Genomic DNA, 22,701 nt, shown 5'->3' with positions numbered 1-22,701 from the left:
AGAAACAACAACACAAACCAAACCCTTGCAAGGCGTTAAGCTTCGAGTGCACATGAGGGGTGCCCATCAGGGGGAGTTAGTCCCATTCGTCTACCAGAGACAACACTATAATGAGAAGAGGGAGGGGGAAAGCAGAGACCCACAATAGGCAATCAGTCCTCAACAATACGTACATAGCCGGAAAGAATGTCAAGGGGAAAGCTGCTCCTCTGGCTGATCCAGATCAGGGGGCAGACATATGTCCCCTCTGTAGTGGTTCCATCGCCCCCATACTGCATGCCATTTCCGCGGGATAAATTATTATGTTTGTTTATATTTTTTTAATTAAGTTTCTTTTTTATATTTAGTTAAAATGTATATTACATTTAATTTATTTTGTTAAAGATAATATTAATATGTTATATATTTAATATATATTATTTTATTGTATTAATATTTTCAAATCAATATTTTGTACAACTATATTTTTAACTTTGATATTTTTGATTCAATATTTTTGTATTTACCTGTTTAGTATAGGGAGTCGATATTTTTGCTTTCTATATTTCTTTTCGATATTTTTTACATCGATGTTTTTAGCATCGATATTTTGTCAGTGAACCGTCTCTGGGCTGGGGACAGGCTGGCTGCTGCAGCGCGCACAACGGTAAAAAAACAAAGGGAATGAAATCTTTTCATTGCCATTGTATTTTTTCCTGCATGGCTAACAGTGGGTGGGGGGCGACGCTGCCCCGGCCTCATGCAGAAACCGCCGTTGCAATACAATGGTAAATCTGGTCCTCAGTTTACATGCATCGTATTTCTGCTGCTAACTATAATACTAACCAGCTTATCCTCCGGGACTTTGACACATGGTTCATGAACCTTCACTGTATGCAATTAACATTCCCAAGATGCCTTATTTAAACACTTTGAAGCCAATTCTTCCCCATGATTAGTGTCCACATAACAGAATCAGAGATTACCTACACCAGCCCCTATCCTGAGGAGACTTTCAGAAGGGAATGTTGTTGAAACGTGTCGATATCAAGTGGGAGAAGGGACCTAAAAGGATATATAAAGGATTTCCAACGTTCAGTAGAGGGGGCTGTTGGATAATTGAACATTAGAAGGGATGCAATAAATAACGTTGATTATATCCCCAGATGGACTGTTTTGAGGGAAGGACTAGTGTTCCAGGACAAGACTGTTTATTAAGAGTCTTGGTTTTAACTATTTTAATCATTATTCACTCATGCACAATTGCACACTTTAGTGTATTTGCACTTAGTATGGTGAGTCACCATGCTTTGTTGGGAGCACATCCATGTACAACCAATGTTAAATATCTCAAATATTCGTATTGATCTGCAATGGACTCTGAACAATTTTTTAAAAAGTGATAAACGTGTTTATAAGAAACAGTAGATTTTTACAGTTTTACAATTCATATTTTACAGCACAACTGCAGGTTTCGAAAACATAAGTTATGAAATCTTAACTCACTGAAGTTATTGCAGTTATCCGTGTGGCATTTCCTGTCGTTTTGCTTTCATAAAACTCCTGCTTTATTCCCCTTTTTTCAAACTCACCAGAGTTGTGCAGCAGTGTCTGTTTGTATTAATGGAGCAACTTCAAAACCTGTAAAGAAATGTCTGAGTGAACAGCTCGCCCACTGTGTAGTCACCAACCCCTAAAAAGTAAAGAATTGAATCCAAAAACCTGTAGTGTTGCTGAACATCCAAGAACATCCAAGAAAACAGTATCAGTGACTAGGAGGTATGGCTGCCATGCTACCAGGTGCAAGGTCACTTGCATTCTAAGCCCACATACATGTACACACAACAAACACACATGCACAGGTGCACTACTGTACACACTAATGGTAACATCCACACACGCACGCACACACAGCATGCTTACATACACACACACGAAGAGACACACTCCGACATATACATGGACCTTTCTACACACAGGCACACACATAAACATCCTTAAAATTGCCTTCTTGTCTTAGGGTGTCAGCAGCTCTTCTCAGCTCTGGTCCTTGCTATGCTGTGGGGCAGGGGTCGGAGGTGCTGCTGCTGCTACTAGATGAGGTGCAAAATGCACACAACTTCCACTCTCTGTATTCTGGAGCCCCCAGAAAATGGTCATCACTTGCAAAACCCCCTATTGGTCCTTGAAGGTGCAGAAGCCTGAGCAGCAAAACATGTGGAATGGTACCAGGAAAAGGTGCTGTGCTGGCTTCCACTCTGTTCCATCCAGGACGCCACACAAGACTGGTACAACCAGGAGGAGCAATTGCCTGTTTGTTCCTTCTCAACAGCTGATGGTCGAGAATAGGAGGAGCAAGAGGCACTGAGGACCACACCTTTGCAATGATAAATAACAATATTTGAAGGAAAATAGGGAAGGGAGGTTGGAGCTTCTAGATTGTTTGTGAAATGTACATAAACCAGATTCGTAATTAAATATAATGTAACCTAAGTAATGTATTCATGTTTTATTATTATTTTATCCAAAGACAATCGTAGCAACAGGGATTTCCTATGGAGCTAATCTCGCAGGAAAATACAATGCTGGCATTGTGAAAACCATTCCAAGAGGGTGAGTGAGTTTCTCTTTGTTTAGCGAAAATCTGCAGCAGTTGTATTCTTTTTCGGTATGCCTGTTATTTCGCAGTTTTCTCGTCTCCCCAGTCTTCGGAGTCATTTAAGCATTTGGTAGAGTCAGGCAGGCACTGGGCGGATGGCTTCTTGCAGAGCTCTGGCAGAAGGTGGCTCTGGTGGGGCTGTGGTGGATCAGCTATACGATCACTGAGGGTTCCAGCTTGGGTGGTAATGTTGGCCCAAAGTTGAAGTGAGTCTGGGGATACCAGACTCCAACACAAAAGTTAATTGTGAAACACATCATTTGGGGATGAGATGCTCGAGACCTGTTTGGAGAATTGAGTTAGGTACAAGATGTTGACTAGAAAACCAGTGCTGACTGTGAGCTAGCTTTTTTGAAGGGCAGGCGGGTCACGCACTAGTCCAAGGTGAATCTCAAATCACTGAATCTGTTGGTGGGGTGCCATTCCTCCACCAAAGGTGGTACTGGTGGACTGCAGAGGGAGAAGGCCTGCATCTACGTAGCTGCCTTCTTCCAAAACCCTTAGCCCTCCACAACCATTAGATGTTCAGAAGAATATAAGGTTCTGATTTATGAAGATGAATCTCTCAAAGGAGCGGACTGTGGGGGACATCATTGTGATGGAACAGAGCATGTTTGTGCTAAGGGATGTGCTGGTACTCTTCTGCCATCTTCCTTTTCCTGCCTGGACTGTCATTCTAAAACAGGCAAAGTGTGCTGCTAAGTACACTATGTGGTCAACTTCATGCAAAGTACCAATTTACTGGATAGAATTTCAGGTGTGAGAAATTCTAGTAGGTGTAAAATGAGGAGAACCTCTCCCCACACCATTTCACCCTTCCCATTAGGCTCTGGGGAAATTGAACATTTTCCCCCACATGTAAAAGTATACTTTTCGTGAAAATTAAACATATTGTGTGAATTACACTTAGGTAGCTGCCTGTCTTAAAACTATATTTGAGTTATACCCTCATCCACGAAATTCATACAAGTAACTGCTCAATGCATTGGGCTGTCATTCCCATGGGAATCCTGAAAACTTACCTGAATTAAAGGCAGATTTGAAGAGTGTGTATTGTAAGCATCTATTCTGAGGTAGGATCTTTGTCCTATTCGGCAGGGGACCTCGGGTCTCTGCCATTGATGCCTGACTCCCTTCGCCAGGATTGTTTTTAGGCATCAGCAGTTGTTTTGTGAATGCAGTCTTAAAATTCTGGAGGGAATTACAGTTCACGTCAAAAATAAAAAATGAGATTACTCTTGTGTTTGAATCAGCATACTCCTAGGTAGATCTGCCCTTGAAAGTTTTAGGTCCAATTACATGTTGATGTTTGAGTTATTCATTACTTTGTTTTTCTATAGCCATGCAGCCAAATGACATAACACTGACATGATCTCAGTGAAAATAAGGGTTACGCTGCTGTTTGTAAATGGAAATGAATCTGGGAGTCTGCACTGTGCCAATAAATTAGGCAGGAATTGAATTGCCTTCCTAATCTACGGCCTAACCTCAATCTTCACCAAAGTCTTACGCAAACTTTGCTTCTGTTGCACAAATCATCATGCCTTCTGGAAAACTCACAACTCCAGATTATATTCCGCACTGGGATTCAACCCAGATTTCCACCAAGGACATCTCCATTCCCCAGCACTGCCCCTCCCGCCATAGGCAAGGACAACAACTTCCTCCCTTCCTTTGTAACTAACATCACCAACATAATCAACCAATTCCAAGCATCAGGTCACTTTTGACAACCAGTTTGCAAACTAAGGACCACAGTCTCCCCACTTGGCTTTCAGGCTTCCTGCTATACACCCCAGATCCAATGAGAACACTTATAATGGGCATTGATTGACTCTTCTGTGACTTCCACTCTTGCTAGACCCATCTAGCTAAAACTGCACTCTGTTTTACATTAAGAGGTTGTTATAGGTCACCTTCATATCATCTGGATGTTTCACTCTGACACCCACTAGGAGAAGGTCCTTCCTTTAGGGGAATCCTCTGTTACATTGATACAGCCACAAAAAGCAGTGTGATAGCGGTCTGAATTGGAAAGATCGAAATAGAAATGGTTATTATTTACTTAATTTAGTTTAGAAAGGATAATATCAGTACCATTGAAATACAAATTATACCACCTTCAATTACAAATAAGTAATAAAGAGAACTTTGTCCTCTATACTCACTTTACCATCACATTTCACATCAGCTACCATAACCCCACTTGCTCAGCTGAAGAATTAAAAAAATTATGTATATCTTCTCTGTTGTTCAATTGTCATTAGCAACCCATCCACATATGTGTTTGATGCCAGTCACTCATTCAATCTTTGGTAGTGTATTTCTTAGTCTCCTACTTAGATTCCTATAGAGAGCCCTATCCCACCACTTCTAATGCTTTCCTACAGCCATTCCAGCAGTTACAACATCTGCTCACTCTTTATTTCCTTCTTGCTCCCTATTTGTTCACCCACATCAGATTGGCCAATTACCCGTTTTAGAAAATTGAAGGAAAGTATAATTTGGTTAGTTGTATGGCCAATATATATATATATATATTACCTACTGGCGGTCGCCAGTAGGTAGTTATAGTTAGGACCACGTTTCCATAGGAAAACCGCAACATTCTATTTTGAATAACTTTGGCGCCGGTCGACGAATCCTCGCGAAATTTTCAAAATAGGTGGGGCGCTACGCTCCGCTCCTACCCTGAAAGTCTCGGGGGGATTCGTCAAGCGGGGGCTGAGATAAAAGGGGGGTCCCAAAACGCGTTTTTCCCATGCATTTTTCCATAGGACCTTTAGACACAGCTACAGCCCGAACGGCTGAACAGAGTTAAATGAAATTTGGCAGAGAGGTAGTCCTCAGGTCAAGGAAGTGCCTTTTGTAGGTTTGGTGTAAATCTGTTCAGTAGATTCTGAGAAAATAGCCTTTAAATCAATATATATATCTGAGCCAGCTTACGGTGCGCTTACGGTGCGCTTACCGTACGCGTACGTGCGCGAGCGCGAGCGCGATTATGATTGGCTCTTAGATCTTAGTAAACATTCGAATCGGTCGAAACCAGGAAGCGGCCGCCGCCATTTTGTCTCTCGCACTCTGAGTGGGGCAGCAAAAAAGAAGCCAAAAAATGTCTAAAGGGGCAGTATATTGAGATCATAACCACCCAGCATCGATATAGGGGTCCCCAAACAACCCCCAAGGCCCAAAAATTTTTTTTATTTTTTTTCGAAAAATCGCCGATTACGCTTACCTTATGCGTACCGTAAAAATTTTAAAAAAAAAAAAATTATCCCCACTCTCCACACCCCGTGTGCATATGGTGCCCGAAGGGCACCATTCGTGCATGGCATAAAAATTATAAAGAAATAAAAAAAGAATACATTTCTCAACGATGGGCATAATATGTCCCCCATGTGCGCACGGTGCGCGAAGCGCATTGTGCGTACATGGCCCATCCCGCATAACGTGGGCACGCGGTGCGCACAGCGCACCGCGTGACCAACGTGCGTGAACGGCACTAACTGCGTAAAGTGGGCGCGTGGTGCGCGAAGCGCACCGTGCGCGCACGGAACGAACTGCGTTAACTGGGCGCGCACGCCACGAATGGCGTAAAGTAACTTAGCATTTAAAAAAACGTACAAATTCACAGAAAAAACCATAGGTTTCACACACGTTATAGTTAGGAATTAGCATTTAAAAAACCTTGCAAATTCACTGAAAAAACCATAGGTTTCACACAAGTTATAGTTAGCTGTACATTTCACTCGTAAAAAACCAATGAAATTCCCCCGTTATAGTTAGTGCAGGCAACTATAACTCACGCGACCGCAATCCTCTGCTGATGACATATGTGTCTTTATGAAAAAAAAATATTTGTAATATATGTATAGCTAAAATTTAATGGAAGAAGACATGGGCAAATAAGTGTCTAAATACAGTATTAGCATCAGCAGAGGATTGCGGTCGCGTGAGTTATAGTTGCCTGCACTAACTATAACGGGGGAATTTCAGTGGTTTTTTACGAGTGAAATGTACAGCTAACTATAACTTGTGTGAAACCTATGGTTTTTTCAGTGATATATATATATATATATTCAGTCCTTTCAAAGAGTTAAAACACTTCAATTAACAACTCACCAATGTAGCCTAACCATAAGCACTGCCTCCTTACCCTCTCTTACTTGACCTCAACAGTAAGGGGCCGATTCCGATCCTGGAAAAATATTCCCCGTACGAATCGTATCTGGATTTTTTACCGTACGAATCGTACAAGTCCCGTACAAACTGGCAAGTACGATTCGTATGTGAAAAAGTCCATACGAATCGCATTGGGTAAATTCCCCGACACGTCCTCGGGTCGGAAAAGGTGTCCGACACGTCCCCGGACATTTTAACGTCCGAATCTGAAAACTGAAGTCCGAGCGCGCAAGTACGATTCCTACCATCCGTCCGATTGTACAACCGTATGGTAAAAAGACCGTCCGGATCGAACTCCTATAGCAACCATGGCGACGTCCAAACAGGTGCCCGGTACGCGCCGAACAACTCTCCCAGCCCGCCGTATGTACGCTCCGTACCCCCCCAGCCCCCTGTATGTACGACACGTACCCCCACCCCCGTAGGTACGGCACGTACCCCCACCCATGTATGTACGGCACGTACCCCACCCGTGTATGTACGGCACGTACCCCCACCCCCGTAGGTATGGTGCGGACCCCCAGCGCTACGTGTCGTACATACATGGGTGGGGGTACGTGCCGTACATACACGGGTGGGGGTATGTGCCGTACCTACGGGGCTGGGGGTACGGCACGTACATCCGCGGGGGGGCTGGTGGGGGGACGGTGCGTACATATGGGGGGCTGGGGGGGCGGTGCGTACATACGGGGGGCTGGGGGGGTGGCGCGTACATACGGGGGGCTGGGGGGGAGACGGCGCGTACCGGGCCCCCTATTCTGCTCGCATCGCGGCGTCCATCGCTTTTCCGGCACTTTTTGGGTGCCGTAAAAATATTGCAGAGTCCACAAAGCCTTTGCTCAGGAACCTGTTTCCCTTATTAGTGTCTCCATACATGACTGAGCCCCTGCCAAGCTCTGACTTTCACATATCCCCCAGTGTACGGCCACCACCACTGTCCTGTATCTGTACCTAGCAGATTCTCCATCCTATTCTCCAGTTGATGCCGTCTTCAACTCAACTCAGTTTTTTCCACCCTAGATGGACATGGCTCATTACCCACATCCCTGCTGAAATCCTTTCAGATCTACACATCTCAAGTGGTCCCCCAACTTCCCTGTCTTGTTTCTTGCGTGTGTAGCCTAGCCCCGTGCATAGTATAGGGGTTTCACTACCCTTATCTTGATATTACTGACACTATAGAATCTTGTATCCATCTTCTATTAGAATCATGCTTTCTATTCCCCCCTTCCCCTTGTGCTTCCTCTCCAATCATTGGCATTACATGACGTAGCTGCGTTGCGCACATCCCATCCCTCAGATAACTGTTAACTTCACCTATTTGTAGCAGGGAGGATCTATGCGTTAGGGCACATTTAAAACAAAATATTGGAGGAACCATTGTAAAAGAATAAGAATTCCATGCAGAAGGAGGGATTTTATGCTAAGGTTGCAAAGTCTTATACTTGTTGCCATCCCTACACTGCCGACAATGGAGTCAGACAGGTAATGTGCCTGATAGTTATATCTGACCTCTGGGCTATAATGGAGTGTCTATATCTGCACTTTGCAATACGTTTTGTAGTACTACAAAGTGTAAGCTTAGCCTCTAGTCATATGTGTGAAGTTCTTCGCCCTGACTGCCGAATCACCACACATGTAAGTATAGATTTTAGTAGTTTATGTGGGAGGGGCAGAGGGGTGTGGGAGGAAAGGGTGGCAGACTTACTATTAAAGGGGATGAGATTAAGGAGGAGTCTGAGGGGTTTAGTGGGGGCCAGGGAGTGGTTTAGGTAGGGATGCCACCCACTCTCACAAGAGTAAATCAATTGCATTATTCTGATGGTGGAGACATGTAAATTAGACTTTTGTAGTAAGTTTACACTCTGAGTTTGTGAATACCAAGAGGTAAACCTACTACAAAGTGTAAACGTACTCAAAAGTGAAAATTACCTTCGTGATTCAAGCCTTCTGACTTTACATTCACCATACGATGTTAAATGGCTCATTAAGATTTTTGGCTTGGGTTCTATATCGGGATGCGTTCTCTCATTACCCCCGCTACATTAAAGTGTATTAATTGGTTTCAATGATGTTTTAGTTTCTAATGTGTCCTGTAATATCATATGTTATCTCCCTAGTAATTAGCACAAATATGTCTGTTTACCACAGACCACTTCCTAAACTGTACTATGAAAATGATGCAGCTTGTAGGATGACATATATAATGACTTTACACCATACACAACTTGCACAGTGTACCAAGCACTCTAAATGTTGGTTGTCAGATTGTTTTAGGGTTGTGGTTCTTGTCCAGTCCAGGAGGGCAAATCCCGATCAAATTTACAGGACAATGTGTCTATGCAATGAATCTCACTTAGATTCACTGCATGCAAATGTATCCTTGTGGATAGCCTGAAAATCTAGCATATATCAGATTCTCGAGAAGCAGGGATGGCCCCTTGCCTAGAGGCTGGTAGAGTGTGATGATATTCTGGGCCAGACCTTGCAGCAGCACACAAACATATGTGTCTCTGTTTTTGCTGTTCCAGGTTCATACCACCTGTGTCCCCAAGTGTGTCCATGTTTTCGGATCTGATTGGATCGGCCTTCCCTATAGCCATAGTCGCGTATGCCATTGCTGTGTCCGTCGGAAAAGTATACGCCACGAAGCACAACTATGTTGTTGATGGAAACCAGGTGAACTTTTAAAACATTTTATATATTTTTATTTATTTGAGAACATGCTACAAAATACGTAACATCAAGACCTAACATTCATCGCATAGGAGAAACATCAAATTTAATTCCAGTGCAACTTGGATATTAACTTAACATAAATGGAAAGCCTAAAGCAAAAATAAATAATTGTCGGAACAAAATGTGTGAATCAAAAGTCACGATCATCTCATTGAATTTTGTGACACATTTCTATGATGGGGAGACAAAAAAGAAAGGTAGCTGTTTTATTTTTGCCTCTTTTCTATTAAAAGATACAGAAAATAAGACATAGGCGGCACCACATCAAAACACAAGATGACCATGTGGATTATTAGGCAACCAACTGACATTCTAGTTTCTCTATTCAGTTTAACTGGGAAATAAGATTTTCTACTATATCATTTGCCTCTCTTAAGAAAATAGCTGCCATAAGCCTTCTATGTGTTTCGAAGCTCTTCGGCATTAATCATCTTCAGTCAGAACAGACACATTGCATAGTTACTCCGATCAAGTCATAGATTTTCAAGGGTCTTACTCCACTACACTTATTCCTGAGGATTGTCCAGTCTACAAAATATATTCTCATGTGAAGAAAACCCATCTTGTGAGCCAAATGAAAATATGTGGGTTTTTGGCAGAATTGTATTCCTGGTTTGCCCTGTTAGGCTAACATTATGAGTTGTGTGGAGTGGCACCTCTGCAGGAGATGCCCACCGCAAGGTTCCTAGACTTACAGTCTGCGGGAAGCCTGCCAGTAAAAACGATTGTGTTTCTATGCATACTTCCAACCTTCTAAATGCTGGAGGAAATTTCCCCCCGCCACATTAGGATAGCGGGGGGAATCATGCAACAAGCGAATCGCTGCGATTGCCTGGCGGAGCAGACCTGACCAGGGATATGGGCACCGCCCGCACGATCACAATACTGCCGTCAGCCAGCCTTTTCATGGCGGATGAACCGCCATAGAATGGCTGGCGGAGGCTGGCTTGGGGGGCCCGTTACGGACCCCCTCGGGGGTGGGGGCTAGTTGGGCACTGGGGGGTACCCATGGTGCCCCAATCCATTTCCATGCACAAGGTGGCAGGCACTACGCGGTGCCTGCCACGTTGTGCAGAGAAATGCACAACATGGCCATTTAACATTGCGGCGGGTGCTGCAGCCAGCAGCAACTGCCGCAATGTTAAATTGCCAGATGCGACCGCCACGGTGGGGTTCGCATCATAATTAGGGTTGAGGAACCTTCGCCTGACAGGCCGGCGGTCCCGTTACCGCTAGGATGGCGGGCGGACTCAAGTCCGCCCGCCATCCTAATGAGCCCCCAAGTACCGCATGTGGAAATTGACCCGGTAATTCCAGCTCCAGCATTTTATTACCCACTCCAAGGCTGACATCTTGTGATGGCTTCTTGTTAGGTTGGACACATCAGCTGGAATCTATAAATAAGGCCCCGGTATCAGGTCCTCAAGTTAGTTTTACTGTCCATCTCGAAATGGGGCCTTATTCCAGTATTTTGTCCGATGCACTAATAGGGTGTAAAAAAATCTATTGGGAGTATTTGTGAAAACCCACTAAGATGCAAGTTTGTTAGTGTTCATCACATTTTTAATGGCTGTCTGTAGGTCAAAAAACAAAACAACTCGATATTATGTCCGTGCACCGCACCCTACTTTGCTTCATGCTAGAAACTGCTCTGCAGCGCGCAAATAAAGAGCTGCAGTTTTGCAGAGAAGTGCCGATAGGTAGCAAGAAAAAGCACAATAAATGGACAACACGTACTCATTTAAAGCACTGTCAGAAAGAGAGTAGAAACCGCCCACATTTTTGTGTTGTTGTAGGAAGGCCTCCAGTTCCAATGCAAAGTCTTATTATTTCCTTGTAGCGAAAGAGTTTGCACATAATGTCTACAGCACTTTCCACAAAAATGCATATAAGTACATAGTAAATTAAGCACCGCCTACAAGGCATAATAAAAATCCTGCATGACTGTCAGGAACAGGACGCATGGATCCTGAGGGCTTCCAGTCTACGGCTGGTCTAGCATTCCATTTTATGTAGCATGCTCATCTGTGGACACAATAGGTCTCTTTAGAGTGTAGCACTTACCTGGGTACTGAAACTCTGCAAAATGGAAAGTTTATGCAAGTTAAGCGATTTATAGCGACCAGTTTAGGTTTTTTGAACAAAAAAAGGAATTAACATCCACAAATGATTTTAGCGACTATTTTGAACTTTAGTGGCAAAATGGAGCACACATTCCTACCGAGTTTGTGCTAAACTCTTAATAGGTGCAGGTGTTAAAAAGGTAGCAAAAATCGTATGTATTTTACTAAGAAACTGCGTATGTGTTTAATATCTAATCACTTACCTCGTTGAATCTAATTTTACAAGGAATTCATCGCCTTTGGGGTCACCAACATATTTTCTGGTGCTTTCTCATGCTTCGTTGCAACCACCGCCCTCTCAAGAACCGCCGTCCAAGAAAGCACTGGTGGAAAGACGCAGGTAAAGTTCACCGTACTTAATACTCTCTCACGTGTGGCGTTTTGCTGTGCTTGATTTGAACCAATGGTTGTAGGGACTCGTTATCAGCACTCCTTTTTGGGGACTAGGACTTACTTTATCCCAGAGGAAGAAAAATAGTCAATTATAACCAGCCTTGCTTAATCACACGAAAACACCCAGCGATATAGGACAACCAGTTCCAATCTTTATGAATAAAGGAAAGTAGCGCTCCATTACATGAGAAATACTGCCAGCAGTGAGTTCTACTCAGATCATCATTTCTTCCTCAGCTAAATTTGATGGTGTTGCTGTCATGTATACAGCCCTGGTAGTAAACATACATGATGTACAATTCCACCTCCTGGACCAAAACAATTGCAGTTGGTTTTAAATAATACCACTGGCCATTGCATATTTTAGTTTCAGTGGCCTCCCATGACACCCCCTCATCGTTATATTAGTGTTTGTTGAGCCCGCCCAGTCCATGCTTTACATGGCGTCAGTATGGTACAGGTTGTATCCTCTCTAAGACCATTTTAAAGCTCATGCTATTTTGGGGGTAATTTCTGTTATTTTGTTTCACAACAGTGATTAGCACCTGTGGTGCGGTTTCTGCTGGTGGTACTGCATGTGTGCTGGTGATATTTGTTTTTACCAATGGTAGTAACTGTTGGAGTGGATTTGTTATGCTCAATAGTTTGAATATCCATGATCGCTTGTGTATTTTCCAACACCCTTTCAGCACTGATTCCACATGACTCTAAAAGGATAGGATGATCTTGTTACTGTTTTTGGAGTACCCATAACCCCTCTAGTCACTAAATCAGAATTCTTTATCAGACTATCTCCATGGATGGCCTCAGAACATCCACTGATCTTACGTCTAGTGAGCATTTCTACCGTTGTACACAAGAGCTTTGTTCTCGCAAACGATACACCTATAAGAATGATCAGACTTCCAGTGTCAGGGCAGGATAGATGAATATATGCCATTACATTGAATGCGCAACAACGCATTCCATTACAACGCAGTCGTTACAACGACCGCGTTGTTACAACGTGAACCATTACATCGCAAGTCGTTAAAACAACTTGCTTTAGGGGGCGCGCTGGACTTAGGAATAGTATAATATACTATTCCTACTGCAGTTTGTGCAACAGCAGGGAAGGTGTTGGATTGCAAATCCAATACCTTTTGCTCCTACAGCAGGTCGTTGTAACGACTTGCAATGTAATGGTTCGCGTTGTAACAATGCAGTCGTTGTAACGACCGCGTTGTAATGGAATGCGTTGTAGAGCATTCAATGTAAACAATGTCTCCCAGGATGGACAACCTCAGCAACATCTGTTCGCTGTTAGTAAAAGCACGGCTGTGGTGGCTCTTTCATTGGTCACCCCAGCTTACCACAGAGCCATTGCTCATGAAAATCTCTTTTCCTGAAACATATGGTTCTTGTTTGATTATCAAGGGGAAAGAGCATAGGCAAATGGCTGTAGAACCTTATGCTCTTCCCGGGCGTAAAGGGAGCACCATAGTTCAGTCCTCTTTAGGCGAGTTGGAACTCACTCTCCATGACTTATGGACAACCACTTTGCAAGCAATGTTCGAGAAGGATCTTAAATTCCTTCTTTTTCTGATGGCGTGTCTGATTTGGTTTGAATCAACTGCATTTCTGCTAACTGCATTGTTGTCCTGTCTCTCTTTTATGGTACCTCCTGATTGTCACCTCAGCTGCAATGTTGTTGTTGTTCCCTTTTTTATTCCTTCATCTTCAATTGAGCTGGTTCACTTACAATTTCTTGATCAAGCCTCCTTAGCTTCTTCCCTTCCCTTCTTGCATCCTCCTCTCGGTCTTACTTACCTGAAGCAAACTCTCACCTCTGAGGTAAGCTGGCTTGCCACGACTTCTCAGGTTCCTGTTGTAGTCCCCTTCATTTATCTGTATTGTTTACTGTTTGATTAACCTCACCATTGTTGTTTGTATATACTTATAATTCCATTTTATTTTACTTTATTTTTGCACATGAAATGTTCCTATATAGGTATGTCTCAACAGTCTTACTCTTGAAACTATGTCCCTAAATTGTAGAACACTCTAACGCCCCTAAGCCATGTTCACATTCCACAAAGCTGCATGAATAAATGCCATAATAATAATATATATGATGGGTGGAAGGTTAAAGAGGTATGTCCACTATGTCTTTTTAGGTTTGGATCTCAGTGTATGTGGAGTTTGCAACTGGCAAACGGACATAGAACTTTCAGATAGTCAGTTCATCAGCTCAAAACATAGAACAAAACAAAACCGTAATGGGGAGAAAATGATCCTTGCATGCTCTCTTTTGACTTTAGTTTTTTTTTGTTTGCTTCTAGGTGGCTAGCCTTATTTCATCTTTGATAGTGTTGATAGCCATTGTGGCCCTTGGGACACTGCTGGAGCCTCTACAGAAGGTACAACTTATTTTCTTTGAAATGAAGTAAAATAATGTATTCCAATAGTGTACACATTGGTATGAGCTTCTGGGATTTTCAGTGGTGGGGAGGAAATATTCTGTCATCCGTGGAACAGCTTGGGGAGATAGGTATGGCCACCGACTTTTGTTAATTGAATCTGACAAAACCTGTTGAAGCAGAAAAACAGACCAAGGCAAGTCTATGGGAAGATGATGGGTTCGCTTGGCCACCCTCTGCAGAGAAGGAAAACCTGGGTTTCGAGAAGTGATCTGGTTCATTGAAGTGTGAGAACCTATATGTTGGATATGTCATATAACATCCTTCAGCTCAACTTGTAAGAGAGATTTGACTCAACATTGTCTTTCACCTCTTTTGTTGAATGCAACTTTTCTCTCATCCCCATCGCAGTCTGTGCTGGCAGCCATTGTCATCGCCAACCTGAAAGGAATGTTCTGGCAGGTATTTGACGTTCCGCGCTTGTGGAAACAGAATAAATTCGACTCAGTAAGTTGCTGACTTCCACTTGATTTCTACCCTTTTACCTTCACCACTTTTTTTCCACCTCAACAACTCTGCCTCTACCTTTCTCCAACCCTTGGCCTAGATACCGCTTTCCCTGCCCTCCTTTTGTTTCCCATCTTCTGTTGCTCCTATATCTTTACTGCTCTGCCACTTTGCCCCTCTATCTCCTTCCCTCCAATTTCCCACTTCGAACCTACTACCTTTCTACACCTCCTTGTTACCCCTCTTCCCTCCATCTCATCTTTTGTCCCTCAAACTTATCCCCTCACTCCTCACTCCTCTGTGTCTTCTGTATCACCTGTGACCCTACTGTAGATGGGCGAGCCAATGCAGGCTTGAGCCACGTCTTGTCGGTATTCACAAACTGCACTTTTGTAGTAAATTAACACTTTTGTAACTTACACTTCTGTAGTTAGCCCACCACTACACATGGCCAACCACTGGTACTGCAACATCCTTTCACCTAAAATAATTATGGGAGGGACCTACTACATAAAAGTAAGATACTACAAAGGTACAGTCTGTAAATACTGAAAAGTAGTAAACTTACTCAAAAGTGTAATATCCTACAAAAGTTCAATTTGGGGATAGTGCTTTGTAGTACTACTACAAAATGTAGTACAAGTTGATGTTTGTGAATCTGGCCCTTAGTAGGTCACGCACCATTTCCACACTTTGCAGGGGTGCCACCATTCAGCAGCCTTTAGCATGATCTAGTTCACACCAGCACATTTCATCAAAGTCTGCAACTCTAACCCTCTGCAGCTCTGGGACATACTTACATTTAACTGTGTTAGAAACAACCAAATAGATTTTCAGCCCTTCAGTTCCTTACATAGGGCCTCATCACGATGGTGGTGGGAGCGCTACTGCCAGCCCGTCGGTGGCGGTCCCACCGCCATCGGACCCAGCAATGCCGCCCGTCGAATTATGATGGTGGGCGGATGCATAGCAGTCGGAGAGATTGACTGCCACGGATCCGACTGACTCAAGGAGCCCGTTGGACCGTCGGAGGGTGTGCTATCCCTACAATGGTGGCGTGCCTGCCAGGCACCACCATAGGTATTACGATGTCCCTTCCCGCCGGCCGTTTTATGGCCGTTTACCCGCCATGAAAAGGCAGGCAGAAAGGGACATTGGGGGCCTGTAGCGGGCCCCCCTTCCCCACTGGCCCTCTGATATGGGCCCTAGGGGTCACGTATGTGCCCCCTACATGTCCCTGCACCATGTGGCAGGCACAGCATGGTGCCTGCCACATAGTGCAGAGATATGCACAGAGTGTACTTTCTGTACTGCAGTAGATGCTGCAGGCCGCAGCACACACCACAATACAAAGGATACACATTGCGACCACCATAAAGGCGGTCGCATCGTGATTCTGGTTGTGTGACGCCGACAGCAAGTAGGGCGGTCCATCCTGATCAGGCCCCAAGTACTGTGAATCATATATTTAATGTTCATACACGTCTACACCTTGGAACCACATATTTATTAAAGTGTTACACTAGCCTCGTCAGGCTTGGGTAGTGCAAGTCTCTCTGCACACAGGGCTGCCAGAAAAAAGTTTGAAATTAACAGGACTGAAGAGTGGAAAGCAGGCGGCAGATGTGCTAGTGGAAGGCTTGTATTGCAGTGCTGTAGTTGCACAGTGTCTGCGATGCAACTAAACAACTCTTTGCTAAATGTGTCAAGGGAGACTGTGGCTGCATTAACAAGTGACACTTTCAGGGAAGGACACTGGTGACAGCATGCAGCTTTCTATGGGCCCGCTGTCTGCTTTCTCCAGTGCCCGCAGCTGTCACTTGCACAGTGGAAGCTGTCCCTCACGGGCAACGTCCACTATATGAATGACTATGGACTGACAAGCTGCCTGTAACCTTTCAATGCTTTGTGACTGCATGAGTGGTCCCAATGCACTGAAGCATTTCTGAGCGAACCGCAAGATATGGGGTGGAAACCCCTTTCCTTGCGATTCACACAGAATCACAGTGTTGACTTTTGTGACTCACAATGTAATTTTCAGGCATTGCAATTGGGCTTTTCTTCCTTGTACAATTGGCCACTTTGCACACTCACGTTATATGAGGGTGAACATCCCTTGATCCATCGGGCCCCAAGTACCCCTAATGTTCAAGCCCTTTCTTTGGCAGAGTCAATTTGGAGACCCTTGGTAAGGTAACAAATCTATGTGTTGCTCATACCGAATGTAGACTAAAAATTAAACCAGTTTTCCTACTCAGCCTTTTCTTTGCCCCCATGATGCAGCCATACTGGACGAGATTCAAGAGGCGCTTTTGCACCTAACATTTACTGAAAATATTCAGAAATCCCCTTCCTGCTGAACTCCAATGCATGCTCAGTTTTCTGTTGTTCTGGGCATAAATTAAGTCTATGCCCCTCTGTATAAGACCTTTTCTGTCTCAGTGTGCTTGCATCAAACCTGTAAATTTTGTACTGTCCTTGCCAACAAGGTGCTCTTAAATACACTTTAATGAGTACATAGGTGACCTGCTTTGCATTTGTTTTCAATAGGCCATCTGGGTTTTTACCTGCATTGCAGCCATCATTCTGGGTCTCGACCTTGGACTTTTGGCCGGGCTGGTCTTCGGATTGCTGACCGTTGTGCTGAGAGTACAGTTGTAAGTAGTATACTATCATTAGACCTTCCTTAGCTCCTCTCTTAGTAGAACACATGTGTGACAAGAATAGCATGTGCTCAGATTGCCTCTGGTTGTCCTTCTAAAACCTGTAGTTCTAGCATAAGTGATGGGTGAGGTGCAACACCCATGACGGTGAATCACAGAAAAAGCCTTGACACCACGTTAATAAGACAATGTCTTAACATGATTCAAGCTCTCTACTAACCTCATACAACCAAACACTAACAAGCAGAGATTCCTCTAGTCTGATTGCCTTCCCAGGTCCGCTTCTGTATTCTGTTTCCAGTATTATAACAGTCGTAGATAGCGCTATACAAATATAAATAACATAATATAACGTATAAAGGTTTAAGTGTTGTATAGCCATAAGTCAGACACCACCTATAGCTTACATGTGATGCACATGGCTGACCATGTGTTTCAATGACATGACACCTGCTGTTCAGGAAATAGAAAAGTTGCTTGTCGCTTCTTAACAAATCTTCCCAAGAACCGTGGCCTATCACGTGTTCCAATGCAAATTTACTGATCTCCACTAATAGGATCAACATGACTACGGACCAGTATTTCTAGGATTGTGGTCCCACATTCTCTCAGGAAACATTTGGTCAAACCACCTATCAAGAATTCCTCTTTACACCCTCTCACCACAGCTTAATTCTACATGCACTGAAACTCCCAGATTCAACAACTGCAGGATTACTTGGAACCACACCACTTTCATGACCCCTTTAGACAGAAGGGGACTGCCACGGTAGCATCTGCCGATGATTTGCATGCTCTGAGTAACTAGGGCTGGTCTGCTCTACTGGTAGTTGTTTCAGCCTAGCCCACGATTTCCGAATATCGGCCCACAATAGTGGATCCATGGCACATTTTGAGGATTTCCCATTTAAATACATTCGGATTCAATTTATAGAAAAATAGAAAAGGGGATTTGAGGCACAGAAAGATTGCACCTATCCTTTGTAGGACAATTACTTTATGGACGCCTAAGGTGCTAAGGGACCAGAGATCCAATTCCCCTAGATCTCCTAAGATACAATGTATCCCACAATATCATAAACCACATAAAGGTCCAGCACACTTGATTTCAATTCAGGATTTTACACAAGTGATAGAACATATTCCAACATTTGTAGTTCGTATTTCAAAAAACAATAGAATCGGTAGTTGAGCAGAGTTGTTTCTTTGAGTTTCTTTATTGATAACTTCTTTTATTCAGCATGAAACAAAAGACCGTAGCCAACGCGCTTCGTCCTTTCGGACTTCTTCAGGGCAAAAAACACATTGTCTGCAAATCTGGACTGTACTCCTTCACTCAAAAAGTTTTCTTCTTTTTTTATAAGAGCAATATATGCTTACATCTTATATATCCTGTGAGGGATAGGGTGTAAGTCTGTCCTCTATTGTCGAGAACGTGCACTGAACAGTCAACCCGATTTGACGTCACGCCACTTTGCTTCCTGACGGACAACTGAAAATTATCATGAAATAATTTAGAGGATAACTTGTGACCGGAATCGGGTTGACTGTTCAATGCACGTGCCCGACAATAGAGGACAGAGTAACACCCTATCCCTCACAGGCTCACACGCGTTGGCTACGGTTTTTTGTTTCATGCTGAATAAAAGAAGTTATCAATAAAGAAACTCAAAGAAACAACTCTGCTGAACTACCGATTCTATTCTTTAAAAGCCAAAAGAGCAGAGATAAAACTAGCGCCCTATCAGCAACAGGGTGCTAACACGCAAGTTTGCATGTTAGCACCCTTTTACTCTACGCTTCCCCTTGCATCTCTAATGAGATGCAAAGGGGGCGTTCCAGAGTAAAATAATAGGAGAAATGTCACTAAGCGACATTTCTCCTATTATCAAGGATATCGCTAACCCTGTTAGCGATAAAAAAAGCAGCGCTAACCGCGGTTAACGCTGCTTTCTTACCTCTGGTATTTTTCTGACTTAGCCATGATATCCTATGTAAGGTAGATATCATGGCTAAGTATGTCTATCCCTATCAGCAAGCTATTGCCAAACCTTGTGAGATTATCGCTGTATTTCCAGCGATAATCTCACAATTGGCAGCTTGCGCTCTGAATTTTATCGCTTTGGAGATAAGCGTTGCTGATAGCACGCTATCTCCGCGATAAAATTCAGAGTTGGACAGCGATAATTATCCTCACGCTAAGAGCGCTGAGCGATAATTATTGCCGGCCCTTGCTGATATGCCCCTAAGTGATTTGCCCAGAATCACATGTTGTTGAGCGTGCCTGCCGAGACCGCTCTAGCGGTTACGCCACATCCTCTCCCCAATGTGGGGAAATGTGTTCCCTGTTGCCTTCGCAAACATCCCTCCTTCATCAATCACCGTCAAGTTTAGCGTGTAATTCTTTGACTTATACAAAACACTCCGCTTCCCTCTGGGCTAGGTTTGCACTATATAAATAACCCTGGGTATATATGCCCAGGGTTATTTCCGCTGGGAAAGTGGAGTATAGGGCAAAACTCCGACTCCGCAGCAGAGCGGAGTTAGCCAACCCGCCCCCACTGAAATACAGTTACAAACTATTTCAAAATTAAATAAAAACACACTTACCTGTTCTGTGGCATCCCCGGGCTGCCCTCCTCCTCCTCGCCGTCTCTCTCCAACAAGAGATACATCTTGAGAGAATTGCACTTGCCGCGTGCACATGCGCATTTCTTGTAGGACGTCTTGTGAGAAATGCATATGCGCGCGTGTCATGCACAGTTCTCTCAAGATGTACCCCATGTAGGAAGGAGATGGTGAGGAGGAGGAGGGCAGCCTGGGGATGCTGCAGTACAGATAAGTGTGTTTTTATTTAATTTTAAATTAATCTTAACTGTTTTTTATTATAGGGGGGTGGAGGCGGGTCCCGGAGTGGAGCGGAGTTGCACGGAGTTTCCATCCAACTCTGTGGACCTCCGTGTAGTCTCACTACGCCAGCTCCGCTCAGGGTTAAAAATAAATACCCCCAATAAAATAATCAATACAATTCCCTCCATAGACTTGGGGAAATATATTTTTGTCCATGGCAGGGTTAAGTGCTGCTTTTGTAGTAAGGATCTTAGCTAGCGATGCCAGGCTCAAAAATACAATTTCACCAGGATTTACTTGTCTTAACTAATTAGGTGCAGTATACCTTGATGTACTTCATCCAGCACATGCATTATCGTGAGCACTACTTTGCTTCAGTGCACTGGGGGCATGTAGGTTGGGGAAAGTTCTGATACATGGCTTATTAAACTGTATTTTTATCGTTTGTTAGCCCCAGCAGTGGATCGCTTGGAAATGTGCCTGGCACCGACATCTACAAGTCAGTGAAGGATTACAAAAATGTACGCATTTCAGGTTTTCTCTATCTTAATACTCTTTATGCCATGCGAGTAACATGTGCTCTCCAGCAATAAATGTTCGCTTCACTTCTTAAAACTTTTATTCGCAGGTGGTTGAGCCGGAAGGAGTGAAGATTATTCGATTCTCAAGTCCGCTTTTCTACGGCAACATTGACAGCCTTAGAAAGTCCATTGTTTCCATCGTAAGTCATCTGTTTCTTGTGTTGTGTGATTGGTGTGACTGTGCGACGCCGTGCTCGCGCTCACGCTCTCACGCGCTCATGTTCTCACGCTCTCCCCTTGTCTTCTGTAGGTGGGGTTCAGCGCCATCAGAGTGTACAACAAGCGGGCCAAGGCTCTAAGCCTGATCCAGAACCTCATCAAGAGAGGAAAGCTAAGAGCCACAAAGGTAAGCCAGAACTATTGTTCCTCCTCCTGGGTCATTGCACTTTTATTTTTTCAAGTTATATCATTGTGAACCAATGGTGTAGTTTTCATTGGCGCAGCAGGTGCAGTGGCACCTGTAGTGGTGCGACCTAAGGCCTAGTAATAAGGTCACGCCACACGTGTTGTGAATGTAGTGACCAGTGTACTCCCTGCCACGCCCAGTGTTCCGGGCTATTTATTGCCGTAATTACGACGCCGCCCGAGGGGACGTCGGGCGTTTCCACTATACACACGTTAAGGGGGGTTTTGGCCTAAACACCACCTGGGGACCCTTACAGTACATGGTCCAGCCCAGGCGAAGACAACACTACATTCCTCCTTTACCTAGAGATGTGAAACCTAAACAACACCGCATGTGGCGGCGTAACATCATAGCAAATACTGGAGAGTCTCAGAAACAACACAAACAGAACAGTCTTACTTGGCCTTGGCGGGGGCGCAGCTTGCTCTCACTTCCGCATTTGACAGTGGGACACAAAGTCTCGATACTTCTGGGATTACTGCGGGCAGGGGCGTAGATAGTACTTGCTCTGGCTGTGCCTGTCCGGCGGGGTCTGAAACAGGTCTTCAGAACCATCCGCACCGGCCGTCTCTGGGCGGCTCTGCGTCCCTGGTGGCGCATTCGCTCCGTGGGCTTGCAGGGTCGAGCCATTCCCGGTGTTCTCTGTCGTGCGGGGGCCCTCCTCCTCTGTCCGTTCCCGAGGGCCTGGGGGTGACGCTGGGCGGTGGTCTCCTGGCTCTGGAAGATCTTCTTCGGCTTCCTGCGGGACCTTTTTAAAGAACGACACGTTTCTAGTGACCTCTTCTCCGTCTCTGACTGCCGTGATCAGGGTACCGTTGACATTTGTGACCGTCCAAGGGTCTAGCTCGAATGGTAGGCGGAATTTCCCGCCTGGGTGGCGATCCTTCACTAGCACCTTGTCGCCAACTTGGATCGGGCTGTCAGCGGCTCTCCTCTTCCGGGACGCTTCCCGATTGGTCTTTGTTCTGTTCTCCATGGAACGGTTAGACGGGCTTGGTGATGACTCCCACGTGGGGTGGTGCGGGATGGTGTCCTTGATTGCCCGGCCAAAACAGAGGCGGCTAGGAGGAACTCCTGTTGTGCAGTGGGGCGTCAGTCTGTATTCGCGCAGGAACTGGTAGAGGGTGAGTTCCAGGCCTTGGCCATCCGCTAGTGCGATCTGAATGGTCTTGTTTAGAGTCCTCATTAGCCTCTCGACCTCTCCATTAGCTTGCGGCCAC

The 22,701-nt window shown here is 44.5% G+C and overlaps 1 protein-coding gene across 1 annotated transcript in view; it reads left to right on the top strand.

Annotated features, from left to right (window-relative positions):
- Window positions 1–22,701, top strand: part of SLC26A4 (solute carrier family 26 member 4) — a 161,125-nt gene that overhangs the window by 117,632 nt on the left and 20,792 nt on the right. The window contains exons 8-16 of the mRNA XM_085654118.1: window positions 2,510–2,592; window positions 9,352–9,499; window positions 11,909–12,022; window positions 14,397–14,474; window positions 14,886–14,981; window positions 17,532–17,638; window positions 20,946–21,015; window positions 21,123–21,215; window positions 21,326–21,421. Coding sequence (XP_085510244.1) covers window positions 2,510–2,592; window positions 9,352–9,499; window positions 11,909–12,022; window positions 14,397–14,474; window positions 14,886–14,981; window positions 17,532–17,638; window positions 20,946–21,015; window positions 21,123–21,215; window positions 21,326–21,421 — 885 coding nt within the window. The remainder of the gene's footprint in view (window positions 1–2,509; window positions 2,593–9,351; window positions 9,500–11,908; window positions 12,023–14,396; window positions 14,475–14,885; window positions 14,982–17,531; window positions 17,639–20,945; window positions 21,016–21,122; window positions 21,216–21,325; window positions 21,422–22,701) is intronic.

The sequence above is a fragment of the Triturus cristatus genome, chromosome 4_1 (assembly GCF_964204655.1).
Source record: "Triturus cristatus chromosome 4_1, aTriCri1.1, whole genome shotgun sequence".
NCBI lineage: Eukaryota > Metazoa > Chordata > Amphibia > Caudata > Salamandridae > Triturus > Triturus cristatus.
This window is presented reverse-complemented; position numbering and strand designations above follow the sequence as displayed.